We start from the raw sequence: 18,161 nt of genomic DNA on the forward strand, positions 1-18,161 counted from the left end.
TTTTTTTTTTTTTTTAATTCTTAGATTCACAGCAGGTATGAGGGCAGGAAAACCTCCAAACACAAGAGGAATTTGGCCATCACAGGAGGAGTGACTTTGTCGGTCATTGCATCCCCAGTAATTGCTGCTGTTAGTGTTGGTAAGTGAGGCAGGTCCATGACTCCCCTGTTAGTTTTCTGACCATACTGGTTTAACCAGCTGGCCAGGGTTTTGTCCTGGTTACACTGCACTTTATGCCAGACTCACCTTGGTAGTTAACTCTGTTTGACACTGTTGTTCTGATTATTTGTGGCTGCAGTAAATTATTAGAGTTTGTCTGAATTTAGTGCCTAGAACTCAGTCTGGCACACAGAAAAAGTTGAATTTTTAAAAATTACCAGGTCAGGGATTTAGTTCAGTGGTGCTGTGCCTACCTCACAAGTGCAAGATCCTGAGTTTGATCCCTGGTACTGGAAAAAAAAATTTTTTTACCTTCAGCCCAAGTTATTCATCCTTCTGCTTCATCTCCTTGCCGTGAGACTTACAAAACCAAACACAATATTTTGAGAGGCAGGAAGGTTTGTCCCAGAAAAATAATATATAAATAGCATTTTATGTTTTTCTTTATGTGGCAGGAATGATTCTAAGTGTTTGCATATGTTCATTTAATTCTCACAGTCCACTCTCAAAAGCAGCATGGTTGCAAACAGAAGGGTGCAGTAATTTTCCCCAGATCATTTTAGTGGGACATGAAGATGCTCTGACTTCAAACTCTGTGCTCATAACAACTAATAAGCCATTATATATCACAGAGTGCAAGTTTTTGGTTTTTTTGTTTTTTGTTTTGAGATGAGGGCTTGCTATGTAGTTCAGGCTGGCCTCGAACTCGGGCAGTCCTCCTCCCTTACTTAGTCTCCTGAGTGCTAGGATTACAAGCAAGTGCCACCATACACAGACATAGTGTAATTTTCAAATTAATACTCTGGAGGGATCCTAAATACCAGTAGTCACTTATTAAATGTTGGATTCTTCATGTTTCTTGTGTTAGCACTTCGGTGAGAAGAAGAGTTGAAGTGAAATACATTTATATATATATTTACTATGCTGGGCACTGCATACATTCTCATCAGCTCTGGGAGAGTAGGTCTGTGGTCAACTAGCCAGTAAATTGGAGCCAAAATTAACATCCAGACCTTTCTGATTACAAGTCTGTGGTCATTCTGTTACATCAGGCAGCCTTTTTGGAATAGACCACTCTCTCTCTTGGCCCTTTATAAAAGTGGTCTGTCTCTGCCAGCCTCAGGGGTATTTAGGACAGTTGCAGCCTGAGGGCCTGCTGACATGCTTCCATTCTTCCCCTAGGAATCGGTGTCCCCATTATGCTGGCCTATGTCTATGGGGTTGTGCCCATTTCTCTGTGTCGGGGAGGTGGCTGTGGAGTTAGCACAGCCAATGGAAAGGGAGTGAAAATTGAGTTTGATGAAGATGATGGTCCAATCACAGGTAGGAGGATTTTTATTTCCATTTGAATTTAAGGAACACAAGATAAAAATCAATAAAATTTAGCCTATTTTGCAGAAAGATTGTCATTGAATTATTTTAGATAATGAGTTTTGCAGAGGGTAAAGTATTTTTAGCTTTTCATTTCTTTGTTCCAGAATTATTAGGTTAATTCCTCTGGTACTTGTCTCTGTGTGGCAGGTACAAACTAGTAGGATTCAAAGTAACTCCAAGTATGCTGGTGGCAGTAGTCATTATAATAAAGCCTTATATCTGCACAGTACTTTATAATTTTCAGAGGACTTTACACAGTTATTATCTCACTTACTTTTTACAACATCTTTCTGAAGAAAGAGGGCAAGGGCTATTATTATCCCTATTTAAATGGGAACTTCTTTAAGCTTTTATTTTAGTAGCTGTTAAGAGCTTCTTGCACAGCAGGGATTAGAACAAGTCTTGACTTGAATGTTGTTTCCACTTTACTATCTTAACCTACAGAGACCCCCAAAAGTTTTTCAGGCTTCCTACTAGATCCCACAGATTGCCTACATATATTTTGAAATCTTCAGTTTGATTAAAGGCAGCTACATTGTAGCAGAAACAATATTGGACTTGGAATCAGAATTTTAGCTTTATGGGACTGTGACTTTGGTCAAGTTATTTAGTTTTAAATTTTAATTTCTTTTTCTAAAATTGAGGTTTTTGGTGCCTAGTTATCAGAGGATTAAATATAAATGTGTTAAAACACCCAGTGTTTGGTGGTTGCATTTAGTAGCTGTTCATTGAGTGAACACCTTAGTACTTTTCTACATGAAAATCCTGTACTGTGAAGAGTCATTGCACAAAAGTGCCCACCAGACATTTTTGATGCTGTGCTGTCTCGAATTGAGATGTTTGGTTCCACCCACAGTAGCAGATGCCTGGCGAGCTCTCAAGAATCCCAGCATCGGGGAAAGCAGCATCGAAGGCCTGACTAGTGTGCTAAGCACCAGTGGAAGCCCTACAGATGGACTCAGTGTTATGCAAGGCCCTTACAGTGAAACAGCCAGCTTTGCAGCCCTTTCAGGGGGCACGCTTAGTGGTGGCATTCTCTCCAGTGGCAAGGGAAAATATAGCAGGTAAGAAAAAAAGCTAATTTCTAACCAACAGTTGGAATTATGTGATACTGAGCCCTCTCTCTACCAGGTATATTCCATATATCATCTCTTTGATTTAATAGTCAATAGTGTTTTCTTCTACCTTGAGCAAAGTCAAGAGTTCCTTCCACTGTGGTATAGCTGCTCCATATAAAGAATCTTGAGGTTAAATCCTTCCTCTGCTACCTTAGGCTACCTGCTCCAAAAAAGGGAGGGACCAGTCATTTCTATAGAATCCTGAGGCTGTTTCTCCACTGGGCCAGTCATTACCGCCTAGTAAGGAGCATTTATATTGTATCTTATTGCACTGGTGCTGTGATCCTTATAACCCTCCTATTTCCATTGGCTAAAGATGATCAACTCTATGAATTTGTGTTGAGAGTATGTAAAGCTTTATGACTAAAATGATTATGACTTGCCTGGTCATTTTATCATTTAGACAAACCAGAATATATTCGGAAGGGCCAAGCAGATGTTAGATGAGAAGTAGTTCGTTGATCCATTGAAAAGAACAGCTGGGGAGGAGCACAGGTGGAGTAAAGGGTAGAGGGGAGATGCTTGCCTTCAGATACCTGAAGACCTTCAGCTAGGGAAAAGATTAGATTTCTGTGACTTACACCAAGAAGATTAAAATGACTGGACAGGAGGAATATAGGAAATGTTTAAAGTGAGACCAGATGGCCATTTTGGCTGTTAAAATGATTTAAGCAACAGATGGCAGGTGGACTGGATCCTACACCTTTGTGCCTGTCAGTCACCTGGGAACCTCTTAAAAGTAGATTTTAGGACTCATTCCCGGTATTAGTAACTCAGTCTCCTGAGTGGGACCTAGGGGTGGTCTGTGATTAGAAACGGCCCCCTGGTGAGTCTGTTGTAGACCTCATATGACCCAGTATCTGGGAACCACCTAAGAAGGTGTTGGCCTCTGAGAAGGGTTTTGCCACCTGAGTGAATCTGTGCAGAACTGCAGCTGTGGCCCTGGTTTCTGACCAGGTACACTGTCTCTTGCATGCCCGCATTTTTCTGCCTTTAGCACACCTCAACTCACTCTTCTGTGGTTGTCATTGTTTCTTTCTTTCTTTCTTTTTGAGTGTCATTATGTAGTTCAGACTGGCCTTGAACTGACTTTGTAACCTATGCTGGCTTCAGACTCTCAGTGACCCTCCTGTCTCAGGCTCCTGAGTGCTGGGATTACAAGTACACACAATCATGTCTTGCTTCCTCAGCACATTCTTGAAGGGCACTTGAAGCAGAGCAGGAGAGCAAAGGAACAGGTGGCTGGATGGAGGCTGCTGCTGTGTCCCATGACTCTGGTGTCTGTTATGAGGGGATCCCACCCCCATATGCTAGAGGATTCACTGCTGTGCTCTCTGAAAGCCAGCTCCTTTTAAAAGAGCAGACAGACATAATTGGAGAGTGACTTGCTGAAACTGCAGCTTAGCCAATCCAGCTGTTCCAGTTCTGTGAAAGCCTTTCTTTTATAGGAAGTGAGTGAGTCAGATGGGCTTGACTATGAAACCCATTATGAGGAAATATTTAAATGTGCAGAAAAATGGTGTTGTTAGAGCCAAGAAAGGAAATGGTTATGAGTCTCAGCTCTGAGACACCATTGGGAAAGTGCTGCTCTACCAGAAGGGAGGAGGTTGATCTCTGATGATGAGTCTTTCAGTCCTTTAGCCTGGAGGTAATTTGATTGCTAAGTGTTTGAATTCCTAATATGTACAAGGCCTGGAGGGTGAAAGTGTCAATGAGGTGTATGTTTTTGTAGAGCGCACTGAGGAGTTGGGAGAGAGGTACACAAATTGATGAGAAGGAAGATGGCTATGGGAGCACTTAGTTGGAAGTGACTGATTTGTTGGGCCAAGGAAAATGATACCTCTTGTTGTTAGGGCTGAATATAAGTTTTTCAGGCAAAGAGAGGGAAAAAAGAGAAAGCTTCCCAGGACTAGCATGTACAAAGTCATAGAGGCATAAAGTATAAATTCAGAATGGATTATAATGTGGGACCTACAGTGAGAGGTGGAACTAGAAAGAGAGCTTCCTGGCAGACCAGGAAGACCCTAACCACCTGTTGGCAGGAGGCAGCCAAGAGTCAGAGAATGTCAGAGTGATGCGTCTTTGTCCACACTGGCACTGGTCTGGAGGCTGTTTGACTTGGACTGAGGGGCTATTAGAAAGACAGCCCCGTGGTAGTTATTCAGGCAGGCGATGTCAGGGGCTTGAAGTGAAGCATTAGTAGGGGGATAGAAAGGAGGGGACGATTTCAGTAGATATTTAAGAGAGAAAATGTGTGGGCATGTGTTTGAGCTGTTTGACAGTTGGAAATGATCAGACAGATCATCACAATCCGTGAGAGAATAATGGAAGAGACGTGCCAGGAAGCAGACTTTCTCAGAGTGCCAGGTCTCATATTAACTTGAACGTCCCCTCTTTACACAGGTTAGAAGTCCAAGCCGATGTCCAAAAGGAAATATTCCCCAAAGACACAGCCAGTCTTGGTGCAATTAGTGACAACGCAAGCACACGAGCTATGGCCGGTTCCATAATCAGTTCCTACAACCCACAGGACAGGTATGTGACAGCCAGCTGCCAGGACAGGGTGCATTGGAACATGTCTGGTGGGCACTAGGTCTCCTAAGGCTCACTGGCTCCTGTCAGGGCTTTGTGTCCGCTCTAGTAAGATACGTTGTATGCCCTATGAATTCACTGAGCAAGTTCTTGGTCCTGGAGCGTTTGGCATCTCTTGGTTCTTGCTAGCGCTTGATGTTTAGAAATTCCTTCCTTCCTTTCCTCCCTTCTGTCCGCTCTCCACCTCCACCTCCACATGCCTACTCTTAGTTATTATGTATGTCATTACTCACGCGGAATTTAAAGAGCTAGATTGGTATTCATTGGTGTCTGTGAGTCTAGAGTCTCTGCTCTTCCCCTTCCTTGATATGGTCTGATAGCCATTTTTTCTTTCGCTTCGAGTAGTGTGTCTGGCATGGTGGGATTGCAGTACTCCTTAACTGCAGGGATTCTGGCTTCTAATTGTGGCACAGTAATAGAAAGCTACAGGTCTTCCGCTTTCATATTTTGAGTAAAATAGTATGAGGTTCTGACCCTCAGTTGACTTCTAGAAGCTCTATTTAGATATTTAAGGAGAGTTGCTGTTTTTTGTTTTTTGGTTTTCTTGTACCGGGGATTGAACTCAGGAATTCGCGCTTGCCAGGCAGGCAGTGACATCACTCATCTAGTCCACTGTTTACCCATATTTTTAAACACCTGACACAAAACTGCTTTTACCAACGTAGCATGACCCATGCACATGACTCAGCAGTGGATTTTTGCCTCCACAGAGAATGCAACAATATGGAAATCCAAGTGGACATTGAAGCCAAGCCAAGCCACTACCAGCTGGTGAGTGGAAGCAGTACGGAGGACTCACTCCATGTCCACGCTCAGATGGCGGAAAATGAAGAAGAAGGCAGTGGCGGAGGTGATGGTGGCAATGAAGAGGATTCCCCCTGCAAACACCAAAGCTGTGAACAGAAGGACTGCCCACCAAGCAGAACTTGGGACATCAGCCTGGCCCAGCCTGAGAGCATCCGCAGTGACCTGGAGAGCTCTGATACACAGTCAGACGACGTGCCAGACATCACCTCAGATGAGTGCGGCTCCCCCCGCTCCCACACTGCAGTCTGCCCTTCCACCCCCAGAACCCAAGGTGCACCGAGCCCAAGTGCCCACAAAAGCCTCTCTGCCCCAGCCGAGGGACAGACTGTCTTGAAGTCAGAAGGCTCAGAAGCCAGAGTATGAGGTGGAATGAATGCTCCTGTTGTGAGAAGCACACTTGTAACTGCATCTTTTGGAATCCTTTTGCGGGGGGTGATGTGTTTTATGTGTTTTATCTTTGAAGATTCTCTGGTCAGGTTTTCCCCAGGGAAATTCTGAGAAATTTGTAATTTCTTACCAGATAAAACATACAAAAATCTTACCCTTAGTCCCCCCCCACACACCTTTTTTAGTTTTAATTTATTGGTTAAACTGATATTGGCATCTGTGAGGTGTGTCAAAGAGTGTACATATGTATGTGTGTATATTGTATGTATGCTAACATTACTGAAGGACACATTTTAATAAAGATATCTGTCATAATTCAACTCATCTCATTTTGCTTGGCTTGGATAGTCCAACGGAGCCAAGTGTTCGATTGAAACAAAACACTACAGTTTTGACAGTCTCTAGACCTGAGTTTTTCTAACCCCAGGCAAGAACAATTGCATTCAGATATAACTGCAGTGATATAAACCAGTGAATCTCCTAACACGATGGGAAGCAAAGCTGGGTTTGATTTGGACTGTGTAGTCAGTCAGACCGAGGGATTATTAGCTGAGCCAGCTGACTAGGGAAGCAGCAGATCACAACGAACTTCGTTTGCCCTCTAGAAGCAGCTGCAGTTTCCCTCTAAGAGCTTCCTTACTCTCTTCTGCATTGTGATCGCTCTTATTCCTGTGCTGCAGAGGAGGAAAGGCCTGGCAGTCCCAGTAGCACTGATGAATTGCCTTAGTGAACGTTGTGCAGTCACAGGTTAGGGAACAGAACAGTCTCACTGAAAGGGGAGATGCGCTGATTCTGCATGACCATCAAGCAGTGACATAAGTCTAACTGTGCTGTAAAGTACATGCCCCCTGCTCCAAAAAGCTGTTCTGCCAGCCTAATTTAAGAGGGACTAAGAAATCTTAAATTTATAATGAAAAGGGAAACCTGCCATCAGAATCTCTGGATATATTTAGTTTTACCCGATCTTACAGATAAGAATTGCACTAAATTAGTACTTCTTGGGACTTTGGCACTGCCTAGAATGTGCTTCCTTATGAAAGTTCCTATACAGAATAGTAGGAAAATTCAACAAAAAGCTCATGAGACTTGATGCAAGATTGCAAGTCTGGCAGGAACTTACTTTGTGATGGTATGAATCAGTTACTCTTTCATGCCCCAAATTTCCCCAACTCTTAAACCCCAGACTGTCACCTTAACCCCAGGCCCAGAGGAAGAAAACGTCTTTCCCTAAGGACAAGATGGCTTTCTGTTTCCTTTCACAGATGAACCTGCTTTTTGTCTTCCTGGCCTGTTTTACTTCGGTGAGGATGAGGAGTCTGCACAACAGCCAGCACAGAAGATTATCTCTTGGGTACTGCAGTCCAGCTTAGCACATTTCCTTGTTAGTGGACTTGGGGTCTCTGGAAAAAAGTGCCCTAGATGGTGTTCCTGTATAACGAAAGGAACCTATTGGGAAAAGAGGCAGAAATGCAAATTATCCACTCAAAACTTGCATTTCTCTTGAAGCTTCATCAAGAGAGCGGTTAACTTGGATAAAACTAAAAAAGTCTGTTGGAGGGGCGTAGTTCACAGCCAAATCTGTATTCCTTCTCTGGGCTTCACTTAATGCTGTGGGACTTAGGCACCTTACTCTGGGAGATTGTTTTCACTTAGCCCAGATGGGATAATAAGCCTCGTGATGAGGTAGTAAACAATAAGGTGATGTACTAGAAATGCTTTTGGTAAAGGCCCATGTTTTTTTCCTCCTGTAGGAATAAGAAGACATAAAGGAGATTCTGGATATCCCCTAAGAAAGGAAGCCCAGAACACTGGCTAGGACAAAAACAAGTTTATCTGGATCTTAGCAGCACTGCTATCACCTCCAAGGCATTAGTAGCTGAAAAAGGTTCATCAGCGCCACCTGGAGGAGAACATGTGCAATGCATTGAGAAAGTTAATTCTCTGCTGAGAAAATGGGGAAAGTTTAATTTCATACGGCCTTCATTCATCCTGAAATACCTATCCTTTCAGCTGTGGGATGGAGCAATGAGGAAAACTCAAAATTCTTGTCCCCTGGAAACTTATATGCTATGGAATAAGACAATCACACACAGTCTGGATGAGGCCACATATGCTAAGGAAACCAAGGAAAGAGGTGCAGTTTAGAGAGAGAATGTAGGCTTTTTTGATAGAGGTGCAGTTCATTAGGGACCTGAATGTAGCAAGGAAGAGAACATCCAAGGAAAGTGAGTGCTAGACAAGAGGAATCGTGCAGAAAGGTCTTCGATGGGACATCCTTATTTTGTTTTTATTTATTTTGTTAGTGCTAGGGATCGAACTCGGGACCTTGTGCTTGAGAGGCAGGCAGTGGAACCACAGAGCTAAATCCCCCGGCCCTTGTTTTGTTTTTAATGTAACACTAGTGATCTGTATAGCTAGAACAAAGTGGGCAAAGGTGAGGAGAGTAGTAGATTAAGTTGAGGCAGCTGGGGCCAAGATTGTGTACATTAGGGAAACAACCCCGAAGGCAAGGAAGCTCAGTTTCTCTGAGGCCAAAAGGAGAAATAATGTGCAGAGGTCGAGTTGGGCTGCTAGCAGTTGACTTTCAAAAGGGTTGAAACTAGGAATCCTACTTGGATAGGTCAGTGGAAAAAAGCCAGTGGATTTGGTAAATCTGTACTTACTTAACTGGATCTAATGTATTGTACTGCAGAAGCTGGCAAGCTAAAACTTCATGTCTTAACTTCCACTCTGAATTTGCTAATTGGATGTACAAAGGAGATGTGGAAGGAATGTTTAGGTGTTATGTTTAGCTGTATTGGTTATTCCTGCAAGGTGTATAAACTTTAGGTTTTATTTTTAAATCCAATCCAATGATTTTTTTTTTTGTACCAGGGATCAAACTTGGGTCCTTGCCCTTGCAAAGCAGGTGGCAGAACCTCTGAGCTAAACCCCTGGCTTTAGGTTTCTTTTTAAGGGTACTCCAGTGTCTATTAGGTGTCCTTTCAAGGGCCATGGGTTTAGCTCAGTGGCACCATGCCTGCCTTATAAGCACAAGGGTCCTGGGTTCGATCCCTGGTACTGCAAAAAAAGAAAGAAAAAAAATATCCCTTCAAGACACGTGACAGCAGCTTGTGATACGTGTTCCTGTGGTCAGTGTGTGGCTTCCTGACCCCTTTCCCTGTTAGTGCTACATGCGGCAACTCTCGCGGTAGGCCAAGTCTGGGAATCTTCTAGAAGCCCAGCTATAGCGCTCTTGGCCAGGCTTTCCATCTCTTGTAATCACCTCATTTGCTTATATTGAGTCCTTTTCTACTTAAAATTGATGGGAGAGTTTTGTTTTCTGAAAATACTTGTGGTTCCAAAATTGGCTACTGGCAACAAGTACTTTTAGATCACTTAGGACTAAAAAGGGTTTGAAAGAAATGAGGATCTTGTTGCCTTTGGAAAATGGTAAAGTGGCAGGCAAAGGCTTGTATCTGTGATCACCTAAGAATCAACATCATTTGGAGGAAAGACTGCAGATCCAGTGGCTGTCATAAGTTATGTAAGAAATGAGGATTTAGATGACCACACCGCAAGGTTAAAAATAAGAAAGTGTGTCTTCAGCTTGAGGTAAGTACACAAGATCCCAAAAGGATTCTGATCCCAAAAAGATTCTATCTCATAAAACTACAAGGCTGCTGTACATAAAAATTAATGGAACTTTTCTAGGCCCTTCATGGGAAAGTGGGACTCTGAAGTGAAAAAATGGGGACATCTGACAAGAGTTGGGTAAATCCTAGTGCTCTAAACCCACTTACTCCACTTAGCCCTTCTTCTCGCTGATAAGGCTGGTTCTGTTACTTGAAGACCCTTGGGTAGTTGCCTTGAAAGGGAATTTGCTACACTTCTCGTGACCCATCTGCTGTACCTCATCCCTATCAGATCTGTAACTACGGAGTCAGATCCCAGTGCTTCTGGAAGACAATTTCATCTGGAAAAACTTATAGAAGGATTGCAACATTTTGCTAATTGTCATCAGAGAGTGTGTGTAGACTGGATTTGGGTTTTGTTTTGTTTTGTTTTGTTTTTTTTGGAGACAGGATCTCACTGTGTGGTTCAGACTGGACTTAAGTTTACTACATAGCCCAGGGTGGCCTTGAACTCTCAGTGATCCTTCTGCCTCAGCCTCCCAAGTACTGAAATCCAGGCTGGGCTGAATTTTAAAAGTATTAGATCAGGAAGAAAGGAGCATAAATTTATATTTTCATTTTAGTTGAATTTATCAATATTAGCATACTAGAAATTCTGGATTTAATACATTTATTGGTGTTAACAGCTAAAAGTGGTTCTTGGCTGTTTCGTTAGATGACACCTGGATTTAAAAGTGGCCTTCACTCAAAAGATACTGAGATGCTAAAAATCCCTTCATTAGAAGAACCAAAGGCACAATGACAGATGTGTTGACTGTAGATTTACTCTATATGTGACCTACTTATCTCCTAATTTTGTCCTCCAAAATTGCCTAGATGCTGTTCCTTTAACCATGGAGTTGGAAAGCACGTAATTAAGGAGAACACCTTACTCTTTTCTGGGGTTTTGTGTTTTGTTTTGTTTTTCCACAATCCTGGTAAAGGAACTTGGGGCCTTACACATCCTAGGCAAGCACTTTCCTACTGAGCTACATTAGTTATCCTTCTCCTGTTGGACAGCGGTGCTGGAGTGTATATCCTTCCTAGGCTGAGAATGAAGCTGAGAGACATGACCTTTGACAGGGTATCTAATGTGGAATGACAGGGGTCAAGGTATAGTACCAGGACCACAGCTAGAGTGCTGAAATATACGGGTTACCTACTGATGTCCTACTTGGTTTATGTAACAAAACAAAACCTAAGGTGTGGCAAATAGAGGCCTATTTGGACTTCCAAAAGGGAGAATTTTGGACATAACAGTTGTCAGAGCAGGGGACGCTAGGTAGCCTGGAGGGAGCACTAGTAACCCCACCATAACTACATTAGAAATCTATTTTCTCCCCAAAGGAATCTTAAGCCATTTACCTACACTCCCGTGCTTAGGGAGGTGGCAACTCCCAGGCCTTTAAGGATTACTTGGAGACTGGCCCTAAGAGCACAAATCCCAAGGGGCCTGGAAGGAGTGTGCGGTCCACTAGTTAGAACAGAAGCTTTTGGGATATTATGGATTGGATTATTTCTCCCCAAAATCATACATTGAAGTCCTAACCCCCAGTACCTCAAAATATGACCTTAATTGGAAATAGGGTTGTTGCAGGTATAATTAAAGTGGGATGGGGTCATCCTACAGTAGGGTATACCCTGAATCCAAAATCATAGGTGTTGGTATAAAAGGGGAAAATTTAGACAGAGATATGCACATAGGATGAATACTGCAGGCAAGTGAAGGCAGAGGTTGGCGTGACCAAGGGAGGCCAAAGATTACCAGGAAGGGCATGGAACAGATTCTCCCTTCAACCCCTCAAGAAACCATGTGCCAACAACACCTTGATGTAGAACTTCAAGCTTCCAGAACTAAGACAGCTTCTGTCGTTTAAGCCACCTAGCTTGGGCTACTTTGTCATAGTAGCCCTAGCAAATTAGCACTTACATGGACATCAGGTGACAAAAAGGAGTTTGGACCTGGATCTGTGTCACAGCCGCTCTGGTTATTCCCCAGTTCCTGTAGGCACAGTTGTAATAGATATACTTAGCAACTGGAAGAATCTTCACACCTGCCAAAGAGTGAAAGCTATTGTAAAAACTGCAAAGAAAACCTGTGGAGCCACTCTTTCCCACCGAAGTCATAAACCCTAAGCAATGGCACACGCCTGAGGGAATGAGCTATTAATGCATCGAAGACAAGATTCCGGAGTGATAGTCCCTATCCTAGCCACATTTAATCTCCCGTGCACGACTCGATTTGTACCTGTTGTTGCCCTGGAACCAGCAGGACCTGGAATATCCTGTTTTCTCTATCCCAAAGAACAGACCCCCACTGGGGTCAACAGTACACCCCATGTCCTACATCTAGATAATAGTGCTTCTCCAGCCCTGCTAAAATCTAGACTGTAGGTACTTTAATTGCCTCACATCACCCAGAACATCACCATTCATGTTTCTAGTAAGCAAGAATTAGCAGTTTATCCTTTAAATGCCTTGTAAGTCATATTCTGGAGGATAGGAGATCATCTCTGTGGAAATTAAGGGAACCTCTAACTTTATAATAAAGCTCTAAGGGTACATGGCAGTACCATCTCCAAAGTGAAGGTTGGGTCTACTGTACAGCCCTCACCACTAAGACAGCCTCATGCACAAAGTCTGGTTATGCTGTACTGACTTGTTCACCAAGTAACTAGGAAGGCTTGCAGCCTTGAGCCCAGAGAAGGAAAACTCACCAACTGACACAGGCTGTAGCATACACGGTTTGGGGTTTGTGACCAAGCAGACCCAGGGGTGTGTGAAGACCTGTTGGTAGGTGAGGATGCTACAAGCATGGTATGGTAGCCTCCCACAAAGAAACCCAGCACTGAGCCTAAAGATTTTGGAATCAAGCCATGCCATTTTTTGGCAATAGCTGCCTCCTTTAGAAGCTGATATTCAGTAACTACAAAACTTTGCTCCATGCTCTGGGGGAACCAGCTGATCACTAGCAGTTGAATCAGATCGCTCCCATCACAGAGAAGGCAGCATAGTGATTGTTAGGATGGTAGTTTCCAGAGCCAGAATGCCTGGGTTGGAATTCCATCTCCACCACTGGAGTAGCTTATGACTATGGGCAAATAAACCTCTCTATTCCTCTTCATTTGGGATTGTGAGGATTAAATGAACACCTAACCTTGCCAGGCCTAGCATTTTTTTATGTTGATTATTGTCACCCTTGTCATCATTATTATCCATGGATTTACTAAATGCCTTTTATTCATCGTGTGTTATATCACACACTACCTCTCTAGTGAGGCACTGAGCTAAGATCCACAGGATCATCCCAAAGCAACTGGCCTCACAGAGCAGTCAGATGGCTCAGTGAAGACTCATCTGTGGCCCTGGAAGTTCTGGCCTGTGTTCTGAGGCTCCGTGACTAAGATGCGGGGTGCTTTTCCTCCAAGGTCACACTGTGTGGGGGTAGGAGCCAAGAGGTGTGGGACAATGGAGTGCCTTACAAATACCCCTAAAAACTCCAAATTTTTCTTCCTTTTCCCTGGGACCTGTATTTCTTAGTTTAGAAGTCTCAATAACTCCAGGAGAAATATTTCAATTAGGGCAGACAATGAGTCCAGTGAACTGGAAGTTTCTTGGCTAATTTGTGCGCCTCTTCCATGGAACCAGTAGCCTAAATGGAGTGACTTATCCTGATCATCAAGGGAAATAGGGTTGCTTTTGCTTAGTAAGCCAGGAAGGGGTGAGCCTGGAATCTGAAGGAGTGGCGGGGGCTACCTTGAGTTCTGCCATGTTCAGGAGTAAAGGTTCAAGTCTGGACCACTAAAAGCACAGTTCCTTTAGAAATACAAATTTAGGTCACCCTACCCGATGAAGGATTTCATCCTGTTGAGTAAGGTACTGGCTGGGGGAAAAGGAACATGAATAGTGGAAAAGTATATTAATATAAGCAAGTAACTCATGAAAAGCTGAGAAATGAAGACTTAGCGTTTCATGTTTTCTTACTCTAATATAACAAGCTCATAGCCAACAATGTTAATTTTGAATTTCTGTAGTTTCTGTTGTAAGTAAAAATGACTAAAATATCATCCACAGTTTCAAAAAAATGAATCCTTGCATCAAATCCCTTCCTGGAGGCAGGGGATGTCGCTCAGTGGCAGAACCTTTGTCTGTCATGCATAAGGCGCTGGGTTCAATCCCCAGCACTGCCAAAAAAGAAAAAGAAAGAAAGGAAAAAACCTTTCTACTTTTTTAGAGTGATTTCTCTTTCCTGTGATTGCTCCCTGACTGGTAAACAACACGGTTTAAAGCTAGTGAGGATGTGCCGCACCACTCTGTGTAGCCAAAAACTATAACAATAAATTCCTACAAAGCCAGGGGTGAAAGCACCTCTGAGATCAGCTTATCCATTTGACAGAGAAGGAAACTGAGGCACACTGAGGAAGACAAAAGCCACAAAGCTGAGTGTCTGTAGCTCCATCAGCCCAGCACACCTAAACTGACTTTGTTTCGTGAAGTCACCACAGTCTACGTCATGTACCTGCAACAAGACCAGCCCTGCCAACCTTACTGTGGCTGACCGGGCCCAGGACTTGGGCCTGAACCGAATGCTGTGTGAACAAGCTAGATGTGATGGTTGCCACCACCTATGTGGGACTGGCTGGTAGGGGGGACACAAATGCCAGGACCTGCCCAGAGGGCATGGTGCCAGACACAAGCCTGTCATTGTTCTTCTGCTTCAGGGGACCTGCTTGGGCTGCTGACAGCTTTCCCTGATAACCCTGTTCCATCTGGGTCCTTACCATGCCCCCCCCACCAAAAGGCATCCGAGCCTAGACCTTTCTTGCACACCTGAAGAAGCTCACCAGCATGCAGCCAGGCTGAAAGAGAAGCCGGGCACACACCAAGCTCTGCGATTCCAGACATCACGCTCTTCCCACTCTGACGTCGCTGTCTCCTGCACAGAAAGAGGACTTCGTGGGTGGACAGCGACAATGTGTGAACGCAGCTGACACTGGTTGCGTTGTGAGGCCTGAGTTGTCATCAGAAAGATGATCGGCAAGAGCAAGGGACAAGCCTGCGCTACTTAAGTCCCTCTTTGGGGTTTGTCTGTGGACAAAATTCGGACACAGATCTGGATATGGCTCCCTGCTTTCCCCTCCTCAGGCACCTGTCTTTGAGGACATTCGTTCACTACTCACTGGCTGCCGGCAGCTGCTCCGTTGCAGGTTCAGTCTGTATGATGCTCTTTAGCACAATACTGAAGACTGGATAATGTATAGAGAACAGATTTATTTCTCAGTTCTGGAAACTGCAAAGTCCAAGGTTGAGCAGCCCACATCTGGCAGGCACTTCTTGCTGTATCATCCTTTGGTAGAACGTGGAAGAGAAAGACAGCACAATCGTGTGCGTGCACTGGATACAAGAGGAATCTCAGACCTGCAGCCTCCAACCCTTTTACAATCAGCATTAATCCACACACGAAGGTGGAGCCCACAGGACCTAAACACCTCCCACAAGGCCCCAGCTCCCAACATTGTGCCACTGGAGATTAATTTTCCAACACATGCTTTTTGGGGAACACCATAACATAAACCCTTGGCTGGGACACAGAAAGAAATTGACACCCCACAGACAGCAAGCCAGGCCCTGAGGCTGGGGAAATTACCCATGACAAACGGCCCTGGAAACCATAAGTGCGAATGAGGGAGGAGTTGGCTTTCTCTTCTGAGCCTTGAACCAGCGAAGGCGGAGACAAGCAGCCAGAAAGGGGAGGAAAACAGAAGCCAAGGAGCTGTTTGGTTGGGGCTACAGGAGGAAGCCTGGTCAGCTGACACCAGACGGGTCAGGGCAGGTGAGGGATGGAAGCTGTCACGTGGAAAGTAATTGGTGACTTCACAGACAGCAATTTCAGAAGACAAGAGCATAGAAAATTGATTTCGTTCTGTTGAAGAGTGAGTGGGAGGTGAGGAGGTGGAGATGGTGGCCAGCTCTTTACTGGCAAGGGGAGCTTTTATTTTAGTAGAAGAGACTTAAATGTGTTTGGAGACGGAGGAAAAAATAGTGAGAAGACGGGGGAGAGTGACAGCATGAGAGGGGAAGATATTCCATGGGTCTTTGTCCCTGAGAAGACAGATAATCAAGGATGCATGCAGAGCATTTGCTCAGGGGCCTATGGAGTGTCCCCTCCCCTGTCAGCTTGGAGGGGAGGAGGGGTGACAAACCATAAGATTTAGTTGGTTGATAGTGAGAAAATATAAAATCCATAGAACAGATAGTTGAGGACATTCATTCAGATAGTTGATAAATACCAGTCCTTTCTTCTCATTTGCTGTGTGGTTTTGGTCCCCGAGGCTACATGTGATGCCGTTCTGGGATGTTACAAGGCTGAAAAAACAACTAGGACTGGAGAAATGAAGGGCAAATCTGAACTTTCTGGAATTCCAGGACAATAGAGACTGCTCTCTCCCAGGGGATTCCTAAGCTGAGGAGATGGAGCAAGGATCCTCCTGAGGCCACTATGTGGACAGAGACTGCCTGCTAGTAAAGCACAGAGGAAAGTAGAGGAGAGAGTTGGAGAGAAGGCAAGATGTCATTTTAATGCTGGGTTCTAACCAATCCTAAAGTGTCTGAACTTTCAGCTGTGTCATCCAACACATTTCTTCCCTGTCCCAACCGTTTCAGTTAGGACTCTGTGGTCTGTAGCTGAACAAGTTCTGGCTAATACAACATGTGGAGTTGTTGCTAGTTATATTAGTCAGTTTGTCATCATTATATGGAAATAACATAATCAAGTTTTAAAGAGAAAAGGTTTAGGCAGGCGTGGTGGTGCACTCCTGTAATCCCAGCACTTGGAAGGCTGAGGCAGGAGGATCACTGTGAGTTCGAGACCAGCCTGGGCTACATAGTGAACTCCGGGTCAGTCTCAACTACATAGTGAGACCCTGTCTCAAAAAACAAACTAACAAAAAAAAAGAGAAAAGCTTTGCTTTGGCTCATGGTCTTAGAGGGCCGCTCCATAACTGTGATTCTGGGCAGGGTGGCGCATCTTGACACGAGAACAGCAGAGCCAAATTGCTTATATTGTGAGTAAGAAAGTGGAAAGAACAGGCCACAGTCCCCTTCCAAGGATACCCCCAGTCACCTGAGGACCTCCCAGAGGCTCCATATCTCAAAGGTTTCACCACCTCTCAGTAGAACACCCTGGGGAATGAAGCCTTGGAAACATTGACTTTTGGGGAACACTAATCCAAACCATAGCATTAGTGATGCACCCTAATGCTCACAACTGGGTACCAAAACTCAGGTCATCTTTCTGGGACTTGGTAGAACTCTGTTAGGAGGTAATGTGGTATATTCTCAGATATTCAGTATCCAGAAAATGGCAAATTTTGCAAAGAGAATAATGAATAGCATAAAAGACATTATGCGCCAGACACTCTTCTCAGTGCTGTATACATAATTTATTACAGAAGTGAGCACTGTCTTATTCCCTGTTTTGTATTTGAAGAATAGAAGCCCAAGCTTATAAAGCCAGACAGTGGTAGACCTATGATTTGAATCCAGGCAGCCTGGCCACAAACCTTTTGCTCCCGCTGCTGTGCTAGGAGAGCCTACCTGCAGGCAGCATCCAGGATGAATATTGTGGTGGCCAAAGCCTTTTTCAACTGAAAAATGCTCATCTCTTTAGGTCAAAGCTAAAGTGAGGAGGAGCAAAGTCAAGGAGACACAAGGCACAGCGCCAGCCTCCACCCAGCACTTCCTGCCTGTTCCACCTAAGAGGACAACAGGGCAAAGAGCCTTGCGTCTGGGATGCAGCCTGGCACTCAGAGTGAGCCAGCTGTGAGGCCATGTCCTCCATGACCGCCTTTTTGTGGGGGAGACTAGAGAGTGAACCCAAGGCTTTCACACGGACACACTGAGCTATATCCCCAGGCAGATGAGGTACCACTGAGCTACATTCCAGGCCTGGAACAGAATCTTATGTGGCTAAATTGCTGAGGCTGGGCTCAAATTTGCAGTCTTCCTGCCGCACCTACCCTGAGTGCTGGGAGCTTTGCCTCCACTTCTTTTTTTTTTTTTTTTTTTTTTT

General features: G+C 44.3%; 1 protein-coding gene across 2 annotated transcripts in view; it reads left to right on the plus strand.

Moving 5' to 3' along the window:
* The window catches only part of Rnf19b (ring finger protein 19B), a 32,150-nt gene that overhangs the window by 5,343 nt on the left and 8,646 nt on the right, over positions 1 to 18,161 (plus strand). The window contains exons 4-10 of one of the 2 annotated variants that reach the window (XM_033767354.1): positions 25 to 139; positions 1,342 to 1,482; positions 2,390 to 2,597; positions 5,055 to 5,186; positions 5,954 to 7,788; positions 8,189 to 8,571; positions 17,760 to 17,900. In XM_033767354.1, the coding sequence (XP_033623245.1) occupies positions 25 to 139; positions 1,342 to 1,482; positions 2,390 to 2,597; positions 5,055 to 5,186; positions 5,954 to 6,413 (1,056 nt within the window). In that variant the 3' untranslated portion in view covers positions 6,414 to 7,788; positions 8,189 to 8,571; positions 17,760 to 17,900. The remainder of the gene's footprint in view (positions 1 to 24; positions 140 to 1,341; positions 1,483 to 2,389; positions 2,598 to 5,054; positions 5,187 to 5,953; positions 7,789 to 8,188; positions 8,572 to 17,759; positions 17,901 to 18,161) is intronic. The other variant, XM_010621836.3, reaches the window with a different exon arrangement.

The sequence above is a fragment of the Fukomys damarensis genome, unplaced genomic scaffold (genome assembly GCF_012274545.1).
Source record: "Fukomys damarensis isolate Sample0158 unplaced genomic scaffold, DMR_v1.0_HiC HiC_scaffold_23, whole genome shotgun sequence".
NCBI lineage: Eukaryota > Metazoa > Chordata > Mammalia > Rodentia > Bathyergidae > Fukomys > Fukomys damarensis.